General features: G+C 37.9%; 1 protein-coding gene and 1 pseudogene across 2 annotated transcripts in view; both read left to right on the forward strand.

Annotated features, from left to right (window-relative positions):
* The first annotated feature begins 1054 nt into the window (after positions 1-1054).
* Positions 1055-21519, forward strand: part of WDR35 (WD repeat domain 35) — a 56475-nt gene continuing 36010 nt past the window's right edge. For both annotated transcript variants that reach the window (XM_040224998.1, XM_040224999.1), the window contains exons 1-10: positions 1055-1201; positions 1876-1993; positions 9154-9225; positions 10706-10798; positions 12348-12476; positions 13275-13408; positions 14286-14451; positions 14578-14723; positions 18335-18460; positions 19445-19630. In XM_040224998.1, the coding sequence (XP_040080932.1) occupies positions 1178-1201; positions 1876-1993; positions 9154-9225; positions 10706-10798; positions 12348-12476; positions 13275-13408; positions 14286-14451; positions 14578-14723; positions 18335-18460; positions 19445-19630 (1194 nt within the window). In that variant the 5' untranslated portion in view covers positions 1055-1177. The remainder of the gene's footprint in view (positions 1202-1875; positions 1994-9153; positions 9226-10705; positions 10799-12347; positions 12477-13274; positions 13409-14285; positions 14452-14577; positions 14724-18334; positions 18461-19444; positions 19631-21519) is intronic.
* Positions 4275-7054, forward strand: LOC120851787 (annotated as a pseudogene).

A 21519-nucleotide genomic window follows, 5' to 3' on the forward strand; every position in this document is an offset into this window, starting at 1 on the left:
TCAGAAAACAAAGATCATGGCATCTGGTCCCATCACTTCATGGGAAATAGGGGAACAGTGGAAACAGTGTCAGACTTTATTTTTTGGGGCTCCCCCAGCCATGAAATTAGAAGGCGCTTAGTCCTTGGAAGAAAAGTTATGACCAACCTAGATAGCATATTGAAAAGCAAAGACATTACTTGCCAACAAAGGTCTGTCTAGTCAAGGCTATGGTTTTTCCAGTGGTCATGTATGGATGTGAGAGTTGGACTGTGAAGAAACCTGAGCACTGAAGAATTGATGCTTTTGAACTGTGGTGTTGGAGAAGACTCTTGAGAGTCGATCCAACCAGTCCATTATGGAGGAGATCAGCCCTGGTTGTTCTTTGGAAGGAATGATACTAAAGCTGAAATTCCAGTACTTTGGCCACCTGATGCGAAGAATTGACTCACTGGAAAAACCCTGATGCTGGGAGGGATTGGGGGCAGGAGAAGGGGACGACAGAGGATGAGATGGCTTGATGGCATCACCGACTCGATGGATGTGAGCTGAGTGAACTCCAGGAGTTGGTGATGGACAGGGAGGCCTGACATGCTGCAATTCATGGGGTCACAAAGAGTCGGACACGACTGAGCGACTGAAGTGAACTGACTGACCTTCGTTTGACCAATGGGCGCCAGCCTACCAAATCCTGTAAAGTACCTTTCCTTTTCACAGTGTTGGGACTTTGGGGCTTACACAACACCCCGTCCTTACGACCTCATTTGAATGGGCGCCGTTACTGAGCTGGTACTGAAACCTCAGTCGAGTTCCACCGCGACCGTCCGAGGTTGAGGCCGGTCCTTGGATCCCGTCCGGATCAAGGACATCTGAGGCTACGAGACAGGGAACTAACAGTCGCGGCGCCAGCCGGGTCCCTGGGCAGGAAAGCCCAGAAGCTAATCTACCAGCTCCAACCCCGCATTGGGCCCGTGACAACAGCTCTACCAGCAACCCCGACGTCCGCGCAGGCGTCCTACGCCCGGCGATGCACGGGCGGCACCGGAAGTGTCCCTTCGGCGCCCCGGATGCGACCGGGAGGCGGCGGTTGCCAGGGCGACGAGAGCTTCCCAGAGCCGCTGGTACTCGCGATCCGCAGCTTAGAAGGTTTCCCGTGGCGGGCTTTGACTGCTGGGGTTGTCCTCTCGGGGTTTCCAGGATGTTCTTTTACTTGAGCAAGAAAGTGAGTTTCCCAGGGTTCGCCCTCGCTCCTCCTCCGGTTTCTCAACCTGCAGGCGATTCCGGCATTCTGCCCGAGAGGCTATACGTAGTGATCCAGGCTTCGCCATCCCTACTTTCACCTTCCTGCGCGGTCCAGCCTCGGACTTTCCTTTGCCGGTTCCTGAACCCACACAGTTCTTGGCGGAGCCAGCCGCTCTCTCGCAAGATCTTTCCTATTCCTGCCCATGGTTAGGTCCTTTTGGGGGGCTCCGCAGGGCAGATCACTGTGTGCGTCCCTCTCTTTCTCTACTTCACCTGTTGCTCATCAGAATCTGATTTAAACTCGTTGGATCATCACGGGCCGCTGGGCAGGAGAAAAGTAATAAAAAGGTAGCCAAAGTGTGTGTGGAAAGGGAATAAGGATTGGAGGTAGAGATTTATACCTCCTTTACCTCCCCTGCCTTTTAAAAATTCATCAGGTCACCCTCATTGGTTTTTTTTTTTTGCAGTCACTGCTCTTTTTCTGTGGGCAGTTCTTTGTCTTTTTCCCAAATGGGCCCCGGGCAGTTCAAGGGATTATGCTTATTTTCATAACGGTTCATATTTCTGCAAGACTTCTTCTGCAGCCTTCATCTCCCGTAGACTCACTACCAACCCCTTCGTGAAAAGTTGTGAGTGGCTGTGGTTGCTTTTCAGGTTGCCATGCCCAATAACGTGAAGCTGAAATGTGTATCTTGGAACAAGGACCAAGGATTCATAGCATGTGGTGGTGACGATGGATTACTGAAAGTTTTGAAATTGGAAACACAGACAGGTAAATGAATGCAAGCCCAGATGTTTGAACATAGGGGAAAATCATTTGTTCAGAGAGATTTGCTTATAGTATTTGTCAGTATGCGATTCTAATTCTTCCAAAAGGAAAAAAAAAACCCAACATTTTGGGGTGTTCTAGAATATTTTTGTAAGGAAGTTCAGAAAATATCGAATGTAAACCTCAGGTAGCTTTTGCTGAAATTATAGCTGGCAAATGAAAATGAATGAAGAATGAAGAACAATTCATTATATTGTCTTGTGCTATGTTGTTGATTGTGCTGTATTATTAGGAGTCTAATAAAAATGACGTGAATCTCCTTTTCAGTTAAGGTCACAAAAATCTCACATTTTGGCAGCTTATTTACAGGCCTGTGTTGTTCTTTCTGCTTTTCAGATATGTTAATAATTATACACTTAGTTCTCAAAAACAGAACATGGGATTAAAACAAATTGTTTAATTAAGAAGTCTCTTGTGTTTTACAGCTTGATTTCTCTTTTTCTAGTTCTGTGGAATCATAGCACACAGTTTCACATTTCTTTATTATCTAGTGTTGCTCTAGGTTGGAGAGCTAGACAATCCCTGATCTATATAGGAAATCTGGATAAGGAGATTGAATTGGAACCTCGGCTCTGCTGTAAGACTTCTGAATATATTTCAGCAAGTTTCTGAATATCTTTGATTTTAGTCCAGTCTTTTGTAAAATGAGGGTTTGAACTAAGTTACATTTTGGATTTCTTACCAGCATTGCTTCTCAAGCTTTATCAGATATAGGAATCATCTGCAGAGGTTTTTAAAATGGATTTCTGGAGTTAGCCCCAGAGTAGAACTGAATGGGGTATGAGAATTTGCATTTGTAGTGATACTGGTGTTGCTGGTTCTCAGACCACACTTTGAGTAACACTGTTTTACAGCTTTGAAGTGATAGTTGTAAATACAATATTATTGAGCACTTTCTATGTCTGGAGTGTTTAACCTTCACCGTCTAATTTGACCTCACAGTAATCTTGAGAGGTAGATATTTCAGATGAGGCAACTGAGGTGCTGATCAATGAATAACCTGCCCAAGGTCACATGGAAAATAAGCTGAGATTTTAATAAAAGGAATAGAAAAGAATTTTACTTCATCCAAATGGTGGAGAAGGCGATGGCACCCTACTCCAGTACTCTTGCCTGGAAAAGGAGAACTGTAGCCGGGGAGGCAGCCTCTCAGATGATTCTAGAAACTATTCCAAAGAAGATGTTTTTTAGCATGGTTTTATCTCCTGTCCGAACAAAGAATATCAAACGTAACAGGGAGGGTGCATTCTTTTGAGGAATTTATTTGCTTCCTACGCAGTGAGTCAGTGTGGCTTTGGCTTCTGGGAGGGGAGCCTCATCATCGAAGGAGTACTAGCATTGATATCCCCAGGAAGGACAACATGGATCTCTGTCTTTAGAATGGACATTCTTTACTTCTGGACAATGCACACTTTTCTTTGATGGTTAAAGCAGATATACAAGATATGTTTGATAGCCTAAGAAACAGACTGTTCTAGTTAGCATGAAGTTTAAGTTAATATATAAACCATTTTGACTTTCACTGCAATATGTGAAAATTTCTTCCATCAAAACTTAGTTTGTCTCAATTTCAAGCCTTATTTTTAACCACTTCATGGAGGGCTCATGGACAGCCTACGCAAAGAAACAATAGTTGTTTTGATGTGCTAGATTAATTATATGAAATAAAAAGCAGATTTGGAAGGTAGAGACTTATGTACCAACTTGATTTTGTCTTCTGTTGTTTAGTCATGTAATTTCTCAATGCTTTAGCTTTCTTAACTGTCTTAAAGGAAAATAGCTTTTGTCTCTGTTATATTTCTCAAATACTTATAAGTATATGCACATATGTGCATGTACATATACATATTTTTATTTTGCCTAAGATATGTAGGAAGTTTTAGTTGCATTAATAAATGGATTTATTATGCTTAATATTGAAGGCTTGTCAAGAAAAAGTTACTTCTTTTCCTTTTATACAGTTCTGATGAAATGTGGTTAGAATATTTTTTGAAATTTGTGAGCAAGATGAAAAATAGATTCTTGAATGGCTTGGAATATGGAGTTAATTATTTGTTTTAAAATTTAATAGTGAGTGTAAATCATGTTGAAAGAGAGAAATATGAAAAATATGGTTGGATGAGTCTTAAAAGGTCAGTCTATTGTATCACAACAATTATTATTAAATATGATAGTACCAGATATTGATTGCTGAGTACATTTGAAGCACTGTGATATGCTAAAGATGTGGCTTTGTAAGCGCCATTTTGGTGGTTGGCTACAGAATAGCTAAATTATTATCATTCTTACATATAGTATAACAGTCCTCTACATCAGTAAAATACCTACTGTAGCATTATTTTAATGGCTGTTTAGTATTCCATTTTGTTGATATAATGATTTATATATATCCAGTTCTAGTGTTGGATATTTAGATGTAACCACATAAGTTGTTTCCAACAATATCTTCATATCTGAAAATATTTGCTAAAGATGTTTCTTTGCATGAACCTTTAATTATTTCTAGTATACAGTTCTAGACGTGGAATTTACTGCATCAAAGGTCATGTAGATTTATAAAGATCCTTCATATGTTTAGCCAGTTTACCTTCTAGAAGGCTTGCATTGCTTTGCATTCTCTGTAGTGGTATTCCCAGTTTTCACTCTCTTGCTTTAGAAGGAAAGGAACTGTTAGAATCGATAGAGCCAGTGTTTGTCCCCAGCTTTTTACCTCAGGTTAAGATGGGGAGGTGGGTAGTGTTTTCTCACAGGCCACCTTGCACAGGTTTTGCTGGAGCCCAGCTCCTCTCACCTTCTCAGGGCCTTTATTCCTTTTTTAGTCTCTCTCTCTCTCCTTTGAGTATCAGTCTGCTTTCTCCCTCTTTTCTCTCCCTTGCCAGCCACTTTCATGTTACAAATCTAATGGGCGGCTTTTTGTTTTTTGGTCCTTATGCACATTTGACTGGTTCTTGAACTGTTATTTTTTCAAGACAAAGAGAGAATTGCAACGTTTTAAATTATTGTTATATTTATACATATTGCTCTCCCTTCCTTTATTTGCTTATAAGTTCTCAGTCTCTTTTACCAGATTCTCTTCTAACTGTTGGAATTCCTGAGAACTTGCTTCTGGGCTCTTTTCATTTCACATTCTCTTTAGACTTATTCTTTCATTCCCATGGCTTTAAATGCCCTCTGTGGAATGACGACTCCTAAATATATCTCTCCAGCCCAGTCCTGATTTATCAGACTTGGACATCTCAAGAATCTTTCACAGGCATCTCATACTGAACTCTTGACCTTCTCCCGTATATCTTTTCTCACTTGTCTCCATTTCAGTAAATATCTTAAATTTTACCCATTTGCTCAAGTTAGAAGCCCACTTCTTCCCCTCTTAACATCACCTTCATCAACATCCCTATGCTTCTGTCTCCGGATTATCGAATCCATCCTTTCCCTTTGTCCCCTTCCGCCTCTCTAGTCCCATCCACTATCATCTCTCAGCTCAACTGGGTGAGAATCAGCTTCATGGTTTCTTGCCTCTTTCTTGTGTCATCTTAAAACAAAAAACAAAAACAAAAAGAACCAGGTCATGTCATTTCCTTTCTAACAATCTTTAAAGGGACGCCATCCTGGGCCAGAGCTGCTTGTGGTGGCATTTGAGGAGAAGGGCCCTGACTGGAGATGGCATCTCTTGCTTTTCCTGCCACTGCTGCAGACGGCACAGTCTACTCATCTTCATGAGGGGAAATGTTGCCGGAAAGCAGGCATTTGAGTCAGAGAAGAAGTGTTCCAAGACCATCCAACCCACCTGTGTAGCCATCTGCACAGCCCTCCAGGAACTGCAGGCAGTGGGAGTATCAGCTTTCTGACGTGCCCATGCAGTGAGATTGACACTCGAAGCTTCCTGCCTTTGTTCTAGGGATGTTCATAATCCAGACCAACTCCATACTTAAAGAATGTGCTGCGAACCCAGGCTCCAGAAACAGCAGGTCAGGGGCCCATAGCTGTACCCATGGATGTGTGCGTAGTCACTTGTAGCCAGTCATGCAGAGAAGCCAGGCAGCTGAGTGATCCTGCCCGGGCGTCTGTAGAGCCTATAGCAGCTCCTTCTCGGAATCCCACCATCTCTTCAAGTGTTGCAAAAATGTCTTCTTCACATTTCGATCCTGCTTGTCAAACTCACCGTGCAACACATAATGCGAATTTCTCTTGCATTTGGGCTGCTGACCACTTTTATGAATGCAAAATGTGGAAACTGATGTTTATGAACGTCAGCCAGGTTTTCCCAAGATGAAAGTGCTCAGAGACTCAGTGTGCTTGGTTCCTCGTGTTCTGAGCAGGGTCTCCTGTTTCCTCTGTTATCTCTCATTCTCAGTGACTTTATTACTGTTAACCTTTGTAAATCCTTTGGATCTTTTGAGCTTGTGGGAGATACTTTGAATGGTTGGAATTGCTGATTTCATTCCAAAATTTCCCTTCATGGGTTTCAAATGCCTTTTTTTATTGGTGCTTCCTTTCATCATGCCTTTCAAATCCAAGGGTTATTGATGCTTTGAGAAGAATTCTGTCAGTATTAACAAATGCTTGTTCCCATGCCAGTTTGGTTTGCTTATTGGCTGTGGGGAGTATAGTAATGTAACTCAGTGGAGTCTTGAAATCTTGGTGGCTTTACTTGACCTCACTGAAAACTTTTGAGTTTTTTTCTTTTGGATATCTGAGCTTTCAGATAGATTTTGCAGATATTTTCTGCATAATAAAGTTCTGGAGTTACAGCTAGCAAAAGACAATATTCAGATGTGGAAGCTATTTGTTCACCGTGTAAAGCAGAATTTAAAAAACGTATTCTCATGTGTGTCAGAATATGTTTTGTGAAGAGGCTACACTTCATGGTTTAACAAATAGAAAACATGCGTGTGATGCAGAATTTTGAATTCAGACCATGTAAGCCAATGGAGGGATGGAACTGCTTCATCAAACTTTCAAATATGTTGGGTCCTGCAAACACTTAGAATCACGTATCACTAATTTTACTTGATTATAGTGACCATGACTATAGGCATTAGAATGGATTTTCAGTGCTATAAGTTAAGAAATATGTTTTTCTGAAATGTTTTTTAGAACTAGAATAAGGCTTAAGTGTGTAGGTACATTTTTAAAGCGATTCAATGAGTAAGAGAACCCACTGTTAAAAAAATAACATTCAATCTAATGTGTATGTCAACAACATTTATTCTATCCTAATTGTTTGAGAAATGATTGTGAAGTTATATATGTGTATTCTTGTTCATGTTACCAAGACAGTAACTGGATAGTTAGAACCAATGGTTTTAGAGGAACTCAGATATTTTTTTCCTCTGAGATTGTTTTCAGAAGAAAGAATATATTTCATAGTAATTTTAAGATACATGTTATCTGAAAGGAGAATTTTCTTCAACATCAACTTATAAAAATTCCCACTCTCAGAAATTGTTAGGATTTTCACAAATTAGTATTTTTAAATGAATGTTCCAAATGGTGCATTTTACATGTGACTGTCAGATTTTCTGGGAGAAGGAAATGGCAACCCACTGCAGTACTCTTGCCTGGAAAATTCCATGGATGGAGGAGCCTGGTTGGCTACAGTCCGTGGCGTTGCCAAGAGTCAGACACGACTGAACGACTTCACTTTCTTTGTATAGTTCCTTTTAGAGGAGGAAATAGCAACCCACTCCAGTGTTCTTGCCTGGAGAATCCCATGGATGGAAGGGCCTGGTGGGCTACAGTCTATGTGGTTGCAAAGAGTCGGACATGACTAAGCAACTAACACACACACACACACACACACACACATAAACATGCGTGCACGCGACAGATTTTCTAAGTGAAGATTCATTTACTGAGAAGACATTTTATATTACTATATTCTTCTCTGTAGTATGATTAGTAATCCAAGAGAAAAAGTCACTTCAAATGATAAACAGCCTTTAAAGGCTTATATTGCACTTTGGATAACATAAAAACTTTTCATTGCTTCTTGCAAAGGCTACAATTTTTTTCCTGTGCCTATCACTTCTGCCTCATCTTATGCCATTCTCCACTTATTAACCATATAGGCCTTCTTTCAGTTTGCTGAAGGCTCTAAAATTCTACCCAGGGGCTATTGCATTTGCTGCATCCTAGCCTGAAATACTTTTCCCCTTTCTGTAACTGGCTTGGCTTTTTCCAGTTTATCCCTTGGTCTCAGCTTAGATACCATTTCATCAGAGCTCCTTCCCTGGTTCTCCCTCCCTCCAATGTAAATGAACTCCCTGTCTATTTCCTGTCTCTTATTATGCTTTTACTTTTCCCAGTTTATAATTTTATATATGGTGGTGGTTTAGTTGCTAAGTCGTGTCTGACAGCTTGCCAGCTTCTCTGTCCATGGGATTCTCAAGGCAAGAATACAGAAGTGGGTTGCCATTTCCTTCTCCAGGGGATCTTCCTGACCCAGGAATCGAACCCCAGTCTCCTGCATTGTAGGTAGATTCTTTACCAACTGAGCTACAAAGGAAGCCCAATTGTATATATATGCATATGTATTTATGTGGGTGTGTGAGTGTCTATTTAATGTCTGTTCCCTCAGTAGACTATAAGCTTTCTAGGGGGAAAGACCTTTTTTTCATCATTTTGTATTCAGAAGCTTCCACAGTGCATAGCAGAGTGTAGACATTCAATAAATGTTTGTTGAATGAATGAATGAATGAATGAATATAAGATTCTGCAAAATCTAATAAAAACTAGTTTCCCAAATCTTTGCTTTTTGATCTTACTTTTGCTTTAGAGTTTTCAATCTAAAATCATAAATACTTCTTTTTTGTTGTCTTTTGGGAAGGAATAAGTAGCAATAATAATTACTAATTATATTTAATATGCTAAATAAAGTGTTCTTTTATACATTTTGCTTTATTTCACCAGAATAATATCTTGCAAGGAGGTACGTGTTTGTCCATATTTCTACCATGGGAAAAATAGGTCAGAATAAGGCATTCTTTAAAAAATTATTCTAATATTATTTAGGAGTAGGAAAAAAAGCAAGAAATATCAAAATCTTATAATCTGTAGCTTTTATATATTTGCCATAATAAGTTTTGTTTTTGTTTTTTCAGATGATACAAAATTGAGGGGTCTTGCAGCCCCTAGTAACCTTTCTATGAATCAGGCTCTCGAAGGTCATAGTGGTGAGTCATGTAAATTTTTAAATCATATTTGAATAGTATTTTTAGTTTTTGGAACCACTTGTGTGTGTATGCTTAGTCCCTCAGCCGTGTCTGACTCTTTGTGGCCCCACGGATTGGAGCCTGTCAGGTTCCTCTGTCCATGCGATTTTTTAGGCAGGAATACTAGAGTGGTGCCATTTTCTTCACCAGGGAATCTTCCCGACCTCGGGATCCAACCAGAGTCTCCTGGAGCCAAGGGGTCCAGTCCACATTGCAGGTTGTTTCTTTACCCGCTGAGCCATCGGGGAAGCCTTAGAAATGACTTGTGTGTGTGTGCTAAGTTGCTTCAGTCGTGTCTGACTCTTTGCAACCCCAGGACTGTAGCCCACCAGGCTCCTCTGTCCATGGGATTCTCCAGGCAAGAATACTGTAGTGGGTTGCCATGCCCTTCTCCAAGAAATTACTTCCTTAATGCAAAAATGTCATTGTTTAAATGATGGTCTTATTTAAAGTAATCACTTCTGTTTAGCCATAATTATGCAAAAATGTCATCGTTTTAAACAATGGTCTTATTTAAAGTAATCATTTCTGTTTAGCCATGACCTAGAGTCATTTAACAACTTTCACATGATTAAATAGCATCTTCAATAGGTATGAAAAAAGTAGCTATTATTTTATATATTAAAAAACTATCTGTCTATGGATAGGATACCCTCCTTTTTAAGAGTCTGTTTTATGGTCCCAGATTAATGTAGACTGAAGAGACATGACACCTGAATGTACTGGATGATGCTAGACTGGATCTTGAAATGAGAAAAACAGCTATCTCACATGGACATTGTTTGGACATTTGATAAAACTTAAATGTGGACCGTGGGTTGGAGATAATAGTGTATGTGTTAAAATTTCTAATTTGTAAAACAGTTTTGAAAGAGAATGCCCTTGTTCTTAGGAAATATACAATAAAGTATTCAGGGATTAAAAAACTGAAAAAACACATTTGTTCACATAACCCAGAGGTTTGAGATATGCTCAAGAGTGTGTTACTAATAGAATAGAAAACAACGTGTGGTGCAGGGGGAGAGATTCAGAGACATTGCTTTGACAAATACCTCCCCCTCAAAAGAAAAAAAACAAGTACTTAACATGATGTCCTTTGGGCATCATAGTCCTTGGTAGTCAGGCAAATTGGGTAAATCTTACTTACATTTGTATCTGTCATCAGATCTATGGCAGCTCTTATAGCTGATCCTAATTGGTCCCTTAGCTGGCATAAAATAGGAATAAACATGAAAATTAGTATTAGGCATTGTTGTAGAAACAATTGATAATAGTAACTGTGTTCTATGAACATTTTTGAGTAATTTTAGACTGGTTAATTGCCCAGAAATGGTACTGATTTTAACATGTTCTCGGCATTTATTATAAAAATATAAATTTGAAATTAATCGTAGCTTCTTTTTGTTTTTTTAGTTTCTAAACTGTTTTTATAAATTTTTAGGTTCTGTTCAAATTGTAACATGGAATGAACAATATCAGAAGTTGACTACCAGTGACCAAAATGGGCTTATCATTGTTTGGATGTTATATAAAGGTATATTAAGACACCTTATTTAATCTTCCACAGATTGGAGTTTGGATCACCGTAGTTGAATGGAGAAATAACATCTTTGAAACAGACCCTTTTTAACCAGCAGTAGGAGTTCACGGGGGTGATATTTCCAAATTTATGGATTCCTACTTTTCCCTTTAACCTTATTTCTTTTGAACTGTGACCGTGCATTAAGAAAGTGAATTATGTGACTGTTGGTTATCTTCAAACTGAGCTTAGGCTCTTGGCAGAATAGTTTCTGCTTGAGAAAGCTCTTTTTTTCAAGTTTCCAATAAGAATTCATTTCTCTGTGGTCAGTGACTGGAGTTAGTTTAGTAGATAAAAACACATTTATGAAGAAGTCAGAGCAATAATTCATTTCCTTTAATGAGTCAGTTAGCTTCCTTTTCCTTCATGGATATAGATTTTTATCTCAGCTCTGACTGCTGGCTCCACATTGGTGCCTTTTGCCCAGAGTTGGAAGAGTCAGAGAAAGATTAATTTAGGTGTATCACTGTTACCAGAAAAATAACTCATAATACATGTTCTCTTGAGGCCTGTAGGCATCATCTTTGAATGAAAAGGGTACCTTAGCTCATGTGTGTGGTTTTAAAAATGCTTAGGGTATATACCTTTAAAAAATTCTTAATTAAAATATGCTGTAGTACACAAACTCATTTATTTATTTTTGAAGTTTATGTCTATGTATGTATGTGTGGGGAGTAAAATGTGAAAGTACACAAGATTAGAGTAGGTCCTCTCTGAGCCTCAGTCTCGATGGCTAAAACCCTGTTCTGACTAGTTTTTCCATGTTACTTAATTACTTGCTTGGCTTTAGGCCAGAATTGTATGTATGGGAATGTAATAAAGCCTTTTAAAGAACAAAAAGAAAACAAAATAGCCTTATGATATGCCTCACATTTGATTATACCTTGAGACAAGTCACATCGCACTTCAACCCCATGTAAATAAATACAAGAATGTTTTTGTCACTCAGGTTTAGTGGTGTGATATCACTGATGTGATGTGAACTTAAAATTTTTTTCAGTCTTCTAGTTTTTACATAATATGCTCACATTTAACATGCCTACAATTAATCATTGGAGAGTTTGGGTATACTTATGCAGTAATTGTGGTTATTCTGTTTTTTCCTTGCTTATTATCTGAGGTGCACTCAAGTGGGAAAAACCAGTCTTTGAGAAAAATCACTCATTTTGGCCCTTTGTAAGCAAATGAAGTTTTATTTATTTTATTTATTATTTATTTATTTATTTTTGAAGTTTTATTTTTTAATTGATAGAAAAAGAAAAAGGATAGGCATTTATTGTGTTTTCTTTGATAATCTTTGAAGCAATTATTAGTAAAGGCATGAGTTATTTTTTTCATCTCGTTCTTTTGGATTTGAAGATTTTGTAGTTTAATGTCTTAGGTTGTGGAAAACTTTGCAGTTATTTGTCCCATCGTCTATTTTATGGAAGGTTTCCAACTCTGAAGTACCATTTATCAGATGTGAAAGTTTTGACTTGCCATTTGTTTTCCTTTGTGAATACAGGCTCTTGGTATGAGGAGATGATCAACAACAGAAATAAGTCAGTGGTTCGAAGCATGAGCTGGAATGCTGATGGACAGAAGATCTGTATCGTATACGAGGATGGGGCTGTGATCGTTGGTTCAGTGGATGGTAATGCATTTTGCACCCAGAGCTAAGGTCAAGATTTAGCTGAAGTTTTGATATTTAGAGATTTAAATGTTATCAGATGTTAGCATTCTTACAGAAAAATAAATATGAAAAGAGAAAATAGTTGCTGTACAATTTGATGACACTTAAGAATCACGTATTTGAAGTCTTACTGTTTAGTCAGTAAGTCGTGCCTGACTCTTTTGTGACCCCGTGGACTGTAGTTCACCAGGCTCCTCTGTCCATGGGATTTCCCAGGCAAGAATACTGGAGTAGGTTGCCATTTCCTTCTCCAGGGGATCTTCCTGACTCAGGGACTGAACCTGTGTCTCCTGCATTGGCAGTCAGGGGGACTAGATCAGAGAAAGGTAGAGGGATTGATTCACTTTAGATTGGTGTCTTGTTGGGGACATACCTCTTCCTTTGTATTAGGAGGCAAAGCAGAAAGAGTAAGTGTGGATTCACTTCTGTTCTGAACGTTCGAAAGTAGGAATGGGTTTTTTTTTTTTTTTGAAAGCTTTTATTTTCTTTGCAAAGTAAAAGGTGAATTCTTCTGCTAATTAGGAGTAAGGTCCTGAGTCAGAATTTAGAAGAGAAGGGAGAGAGTTGGAAACAGCTGCTATTTCAAATGCTTAGTAGGGTGTTTGGCACATAGTAGGTGCTCAGTAAGGATCTAATGACTGAATAAATGCTGTGAAGAATGTGAGAGCCCTTTAGGAAAACAAAGATTTCTAGAGCAGTTGTTAGAGAATCGTGACCTTGAAATTTTAATGAAATAATTATGTTTTATGTTTGCTTTAGGGAATCGCATTTGGGGAAAAGACCTGAAGGGTGTGCAGTTATGCCATGTAGCATGGTCTGCAGATAGTAAAGCCTTACTTTTTGGAATGGCCAATGGAGAGATACACATTTATGATAATCAAGGGAATTTTATGGTACGGCATATATATACTTTTATTTTTACAACTTTGTATGCTTATTTTGTATATCATTTTAATATGTATATACACATTTATTTATTATGATAATTTGTGTAATCAAGATAGTCTTTAATTCAGGTTTTTTTTTTTTTCCTGATTTTGTTTTATTAAGAAAACATTCTGTGTTGCTTCAAGGTAAATTAGTGCTTTTAGTTCTGATTTTCTGGCAGCTGGAAAGGACAAAACTGCAGTGTATTGAAACTGAGGAATGATGGGTAGGATGATGTGAAGTTAACCTTTGTGTCTTCTGGTATCCAAAGTTGAAGTTTACATGAGATACCAAAGATATTTTTTGTAGCAAGGTATTAAACTTGTGAAAAGGATGGCAGGCTTATACAGTAAGGGACAAAAATCAGGTTCTGGAAAGAAAGCAAAACAGAATAGGCTAGGATAGAATCTCAAGGAAAGCTCTGGCTTTGTGAGATCTAGCTATGGCAGATCTCTGACCTTACTTATGGGGTGATTTGTTTTTAGTCAGGGTCAAGACATCACATGAATCCACTCAGTGGAAGTGATAATAACCAATATCTACATATTGCTATTTGCTGTTTGACACTTTGCTATTTTCAAAGCACTTTTGTATACCTTTGATCATTTGAGTCTCACAAAACTCTATGAACTTTTTTTTAACTTTTTTTTAAATCCTCATTTTACATATTGGGAAAACTGAAACTCAGGTGAAGTGATTTGCCCATGGTTGGTGAATCAGTAAGGAGCTTGCATTCAAAACCAGATTTTCACATTTCAGTGTGCCTTCTATAATAATACTCTATTCACACTAATCATACTACTGTTTTCAAATATAAAATACTAGCTCACCGATTTTATTTAGGTGAAAATGAAGCTGAATTGTTTAGTGAATGTCACTGGAGCAGTCAGCATTGCTGGAATTCACTGGTACCACGGCACAGAGGGTTACGTGGAGCCAGATTGCCCCTGTCTCGCCATCTGTTTTGACAATGGGAGATGCCAAATAATGAGACATGAGAATGACCAAAGTATGTAATTTTTCTTTTTTTTTAAATGTGGAGAATTAAAAAAATATTTTAAAAAATTGTTCTTAAGATTATAAAAAGTTCTCTCGGCTAAATATTTTTGCCATAATTCCTTTTATTTTGGACTAGATCCTGTTTTAATTGATACTGGCATGTACGTAGTAAGTATCCAGTGGAACCATACTGGCAGCGTCTTAGCAGTGGCAGGCTCCCAGAAGGTCATCACTCAGGATAAAGATGTAAACACTGTGCAGTTTTATACTCCATTTGGTGAGGTAAATGTCTCATTAAAGATTTTCTCTTTCTTTCTTTCCATTTAAATATGCAGTGAATAAGGTAGGGGAAAAAAGAATGGAGGAAGGGGTATACACTTGTCACTTTTTTTTGAAAGGGACATTTTAAATAAAAATGATCAACTATCAGGTGTATTTCTTTGATTAATATCCTCATATTGTAATCCTTCATTTTATCATGGAATTTATTTTATAATCTTTACATTTAGAAAACCAGATGTTTCATGTAAGAAATCACTGGGGAATAGTTATTGAGAATATTTTCTCTGTAATATGCATATGCATCTTTTTCACAGGTGGTTTTTAAGTTGTTTTTAGTGTAATTTAGATATTTCAGATTAATTTTAGGGGGTTTTAACATGACATATTAAATGTGCATAGGTATTAAATATACATAGCAGTCTGTCCTTCTCCCAAACTTCTGTTTCAATTTGTTGTGAAATAATTGCTTATTTTAAGAAAATCTATCTTAAGAATGAATCTTAGGTGTTATTACATTAAAAAATAAATACATTAAAAAAATACTATACTTCTCAGTATTACTATTAATAAGTTTAATTTTCAAAGAGAGTTTTCTTAAAGCAGTAGTAAATATCAAATAGGAGAATTAATATGTTATACATTTTAAATTATTTAGAAAGTGAGAACTTAGTAACTAATATTAATAAGTTTTTATCTATTTTATTTTCTAACTGTAGACTATATTCAGTTTCTTTTGGATATCCTGTTGGTTTTTATAAATTCACCACAAACTTCAATAATTTCTATTTTTGGCTATACTAAAGTCTGTACCAGTTGTCTTTACTATGTTAGTATTTTCTTTTTCTGTCTTTTAGTAATTTCTGTGTGGGTAAACTGGTGTCAGATGATGCTGAAAGTTACCTAGCAGAATGTTCTCTAGAGTGTAGGTGGTCTCTGTTCATTATCAGCTAATAATATTTCTGGTAGATGCTAAAAGCTAAGGAAGAACAAAAGCGCAATTCTCAAGGTTCCTAAATAATTAAAAATCTGAATTCTAGTTATCTCATTATTTATAGCCTTCTTTTATTTTTATTTTTTTTAATTTTTATTTTTACTTTATTTTACTTTACAATACTGTATTGGTTTTGCCATACATTGACATGAATCCACCATGGGTGTACATGCGTTCCCAAACATGAACCCCCCTCCCAACTCCCTCCCCATAACATCTCTCTGGGTCATCCCCGTGCACCAGCCCCAAGCATGCTGTATCCTGCATCGGACATAGACTGGCGATTCATTTCTTACATGATAGTATACATGTTTCAATGCCGTTCTCCCAAATCATCCCACCCTCTCCCTCTCCCTCTGAGTCCAAAAGTCCGCTCTACACATCTGTGTCTCTTTTGCTGTCTTGCATACAGGGTTATCATTGCCATCTTTCTAAATTCCATATATATGTGTTAGTATACTGTATTGGTGTTTTTCTTTCTGGCTACTTCACTCTGTATAATCGGTATAGCCTTCTTTTAAATTCACATTCTTTGTTGGTTATTTCCATCTGTTGCCATTGGCTTATTTATCACTGTATTAATCAGCTTATTGTTGTTAGTTCAGTCTTCTCTAGGTATGCATTCAAAGGCCCATAATGCTGTATCTTGCAAATCACCGGGTTATGTGTTAAATTGAAAACTGTAAGTGGCTTTTGGTATAGTTGTAATTAAAAATATCTAGCCTAGTCCTCGGGGTATTTGGTCACTTAATATTTTTTGAATAAGTGAATATATGAGGTATTTATTTTTGGATCTGTGTTATTGGGAAGAACTTGGAAGGAACTTAGCTAGAGATGTCAACTTAAGGAAAACCTCAGGGAAGAGTTCACTTTTGATTCTGAGGGCTAGGATCTTTTGGTCTTTTCAGTGTGGTCTTAGCTATGGGAGGGGATGACTGAGCGTGGGGTTTGTCCTCTGGCCTGGCTTTGGCTTTGAACTTTGTTTCTACGGTGCTGTTACACTCAGAGAAGTTACTTAACCTCTAAGACTCAGCTAACTTATTTCCTTAAGACTCTACTGTAAACATTAAAGGAGGTAGCAGTGGGAAAACGCCTACCGCAGTGCTCCGTGAGTGCTCCTAAAGGCCAGTTGTTCGTCCTTGCTGCTGCCACCCCCTGCCATGTCGGCAGAATGAGATGGCAGTCTTCTCACAGTGTGGGTGTCAGTACCGAGAGTCATGTTGTGAGAGCCTTTGTTTCCTCCGGCTTCATACAGGCAGCAGGACAGACAGAGTGCACCCTCCTAGGTTAAAACTACCCCCCCCCAACCCATTGGATGCCATGGCAAAATGGAGTTTAATATTAAATTTGATTTTAGAACATATCTGCTGAAGAACGAGGGATACCAGTATAATTTATGAAAATTCTGGGGAGTATACTGTTTTGTGAAATACACAGATTAAAAATGTTTTCTTTCTATGGCTACATTAAAAAGATCTTTATATTCATTTGCTAATTTAACCTTTAAATATACTGTCAGTATACAAAGAAATTCATTTGATTATATTATACATTTATTTGCTTGATAGATTTTTTTATTTTTTTGCACTTGTTTACCAAAGAATCTATTAAGGGATAGGGAAATAAAAGTGAATATGAGCAAGTTAGTGCTGCCAAGTAGCTCACTGTCTAAATTCTCTGGAACCACAGAGGGAGGCAAGAAGGCAGGAAGTAATATTTAAGATGTATCTTAAAGGGTGAATAGGAGCACTCCAGAAGGACAAGGACTAGTTGGATGGGGGAGTCTTGAGGGAAAGGATTTCAGGCAGAAGAGACATTATATGGGCCAAGGGATTGGAGGCAGAGTAGTTCCCTCATGAGGAGAACACGGTAACTATGGTTAACTCGTAGGGTATTGAGCCACAGAGTTTTGGGCAGATGGGAGAAAGGCATTGTATACTATTCCAGAGAGTGTGATGGGGGTAGCTACTGATTTTGAAAAAGCATTTTTAAAAGCAGACTAGGATATGATTGTATTGGTGTTCCAGAATGATAGTCATGGTAGCAGGGATTGAATTGGAAGGGTGTGAATGAAAGAAGAGACAAAAGGTAAATTGTAGTTAGGAAGCTACTAGATAGTTCACTCAAGAAAGAAGGCAGTTGTGATGAAGGAAAGAAGTGAAAGCAAAAGGCTGGGCATCTGGTTGGCTGTTGAGGGTAGGTGGAGGCTGAATAAGAGGCAGGACTTAAGGACTGAGTTTACTACTACAATATTTCATTGCATCTAAGAAGCACAATTCTTTCCAACCTTAAATTGGGATGCATCTTAAAATCAAAGTTGTCCTATTTTAACTTGCAGCACTGTGTTTTTTTTTTTTCCTAAGTTGGACATAAAAATAAAGATGCATATTTAAATCTCTGGCATCTTAGATTTGATAAAATTTGATACTGAATTCTTTGGCTATAGTTTGTTAATTTCTCCTATCATACATTGGTTTTTCATTATAAAAATGGAAAATGATTTGAAGTATTTAACAACCTTTCATAAAGTAATTTTTGTACCACTTTTGATCTTTGTGAAGTGATAGGTGGTATTTTATTTAATTGTGATACTTTAGTTAAATATAATTATTTTTTTCAGCATCTGGGTACTTTGAAGGTTCCTGGAAAGCATATGTCTGCACTATCTTGGGAAGGAGGTGGACTGAAAATTGCAGTGACTGTTGATTCTTTCATATATTTTGCAAATATTCGACCTGATTATAAGGTGAGTATTAAGAGCAGTTGTAAAAAAAAAGATGTTTTTTATTATATAATTTTATTATGGTTGAAAGTATAGTCTCTATATTTTGTATATATTCATAGCCACTTTGTTTTAGAAAGCGGCTGAAAGGAGGCTTTTCAGTGTGAACAGCGTAGACTTAGTAAACTAGTAAGCTTTTCTGGAATACTGTATATAAAGAGTACCAAGAGTGTCAGTGTGCCCCCCGAAACAGCAGTAAAGACAATGTTAATAATGTTGACACTGAATATCAATTTATCCAAACTTATGTATAAATTTGTCAGGAGAGAGAAAGCTCTAATTTCTGTAATCAATACACATATGATATGGAAATCAAAACCCAAACAGTTTTCAGCTAAAAGAGTTGTAACTGGCTACCCCGAGGAGGAAATTAGGCAGAGAGGGTCTTGCATTTTGTTTTGTGTTAAATAAACCATGCAGAATTATTTGACTATAAACTGTGTGCATATTGCTACTCTGATAAAAAACAAATATAAAAAATGTGGATGAGAGAAAAACGGCAAAGCAACTGTCTTTGAGTATCGGCTTCAGGACTTGGAATTGAACTTCAGAAGGGATCACTCTTGCTGTTGTCCCCCACACGGCTATCATTGACTATTGAAAAATCTGAAACTTTCACCAGTGAAGCTTAAATCTTACAAATTAAAATGAGGAAAGTTAAGCCCAATTTATTTTTGCAGTGCTTTTTTTTTTTAAACTGTGTTTATTACTTTTTAGATTTGTTATTTTAGGGAGAAGAGATATGAAGCTGAATATTCAGTCCCTGTCTTTTCTGTTTCTAAAGGATTACTTTTGTCAGCACTGATAAAACACATACCTGCAATATTTCTAGAGGAAGAAAATATAATAATGTGGCTTTCCCAACATTAATTGCTATTTCTCTCATCCTTTCTCTTCCCTCCCACTTCCCTCGTTCGGTTCCCTCCTTCTTCCTTCCTTTCTTCCTAGTGGGGTTATTGCTCAAACACCGTAGTTTATGCTTATACCAGACGTGATCGTCCAGAGTACTGTGTTACCTTTTGGGATACAAAAAACAATGACAAATATGTTAAGTATGTGAAGAGTCTCATTTCTATTACTACCTGTGGAGACTTCTGCATTTTGGCAACAAAAGCTGATGAAAATCACCCTCAGGTAGGTGTTCCTTGATATCTTAAAACTTAGATGGGTTTATCTGCTTGGCTGAATTGGGCTCTAGTTATCTATCTTCTCACGCACAGCCTTTCTTCTGGCAGGTACAGAAAGTGTCGGGTCTATTGGCCAGGTCTCCCTAGACCTCTGTTTGGAGAGTTCTGTGGCTCCATTCGGTCTCTGTCCCCTGATTTTTTTCTCTGATCAGTTAATCCATTGGCAGTTTATACTGACTGGTACTGAAGCTTTTTGTATATTTAAAATACCACAGTCCTTTTCCAATTTAAAATTCCATAGGTAAAAATGAAAAACCAGATGTCTAGTACAAAGGCTCAAGAAATTATGTAACAATGGCCATTTATAACAATTTGAGTAGTTTTGACTCAGAAATGTACTTTTATGTGGAGTTATATTGCTTTAAAAGTCAGTGTCTCATAACATAAAATATATAATATAAATAATGCCCTTTATAAAAGCCTGCTAGCCATTTAAATATTTGCAGAAGTATGCACATTTTTCAAAAAAGGACTACCAGTGTCTTTGATAAATTATTTTATCCCACTAAAAAGCATAGACTTTTTAGTTGAAAGCACCCATTTGAACAGTCACACTTGGCTCTGTTCTCTCCTGAAACTCACTGAGACAAAGGGAAAGGTATTTTTTAAAAAGCCACAACCCTTCAGGGACCAGAAAGGGTGAGGAAACAGCAATATAATTTTGGAGTTTAGAGAGTAGGGGGATTAGTGGTAATTACCTTAGCAGACCCAGGAAAATGGAATCCTCTCTCCATCAGTGGAGAAAGGAAAAAAGCAACCAGTTTGTATCACAGAATCCCAGAGACATGGGACTTGATGGTGGTACCTGGTCGGAGAAGGAGAGTGTGCAGGAGAGTACTTTGGGGGAAAATAAAAAGGGTGTATAAAGAAGCAGATTGCTAGATTCCCTCCCTCTCTGAGCCTCAGCTGCCCTTTTCACTCCCAGGGAGACTGGTTTGCTCTCCAGAGAGGATACAAAAAGTCTCTGCACTGAGAGGCACTAAGCATAGGGAAGAGTAGAGGGACTCTTGCTGAAAACAAGGCAGTTAAATGAATCCTACCCCAATCTTCTGTTCCCACTTGGTTCCAGAACAGATTTCATGGGATCAGGAATCATACTAGCATTTGACTTGTCAACTTAAAATACTTTGGCGAATTGCTTTCAAAATTCTGAAGGAAAATGTTTTCCCACCTTGAATTCCATACCTTAGGTAAATAATTCATTAAATATAAGGGTGGAATAAAGACATTTTTAGATGCACGAGATCACCAAAAATTTACCTTCTGAGCTTCCTTAACTTCAGAAGGGACTTCAGGATATGGTTCACCAAAATGAAAAACCAGGAAAGAGGAAGAAACAAGGTCACGTGACGACTGTGGTGAGGAGTGGTACCAGCTGACAGTTTTGCACATGCTGAGAGAGTGGATCACCAAAGGAGAGCAGGCCATGCGGCTCCAGAAGAAATTCAAGATGAAATTAATACAATATTTAATGTGGTTGAGCTCCTGAGGGGAGACATCCGTAACTGGGAGATAATGGGGGACTTGAGTCAGTATTAAATACAGAGAAAACTAAGCAAAGAGAAAAAAATAAAGGCAATTATCCACAACAGGGAAAGCAAAATTTGCTTGAGAGGAAAATAAATCATGTACCTGACTCAGCTGTGAATAGCATTTATGGAGTCAAAAGAATGTAAAAAAATTAAAGTTGTTTAAAAATTGAACTGTAATACCAGTGTAAGCCCTAAGTTCTGATATAACAAAGTTATAGTGGAAAGATGGAGGAGTGAGATTGTGAGGTGGGAGGCTGGGCAAGAAGGGTGAAAGAGGGTCGCATGCTTAGTTTTCCCGGTGGAT

The sequence above is a fragment of the Oryx dammah genome, unplaced genomic scaffold (genome assembly GCF_014754425.2).
Source record: "Oryx dammah isolate SB20612 unplaced genomic scaffold, SCBI_Odam_1.1 HiC_scaffold_25, whole genome shotgun sequence".
Taxonomy (NCBI): Eukaryota; Metazoa; Chordata; class Mammalia; order Artiodactyla; family Bovidae; genus Oryx; species Oryx dammah.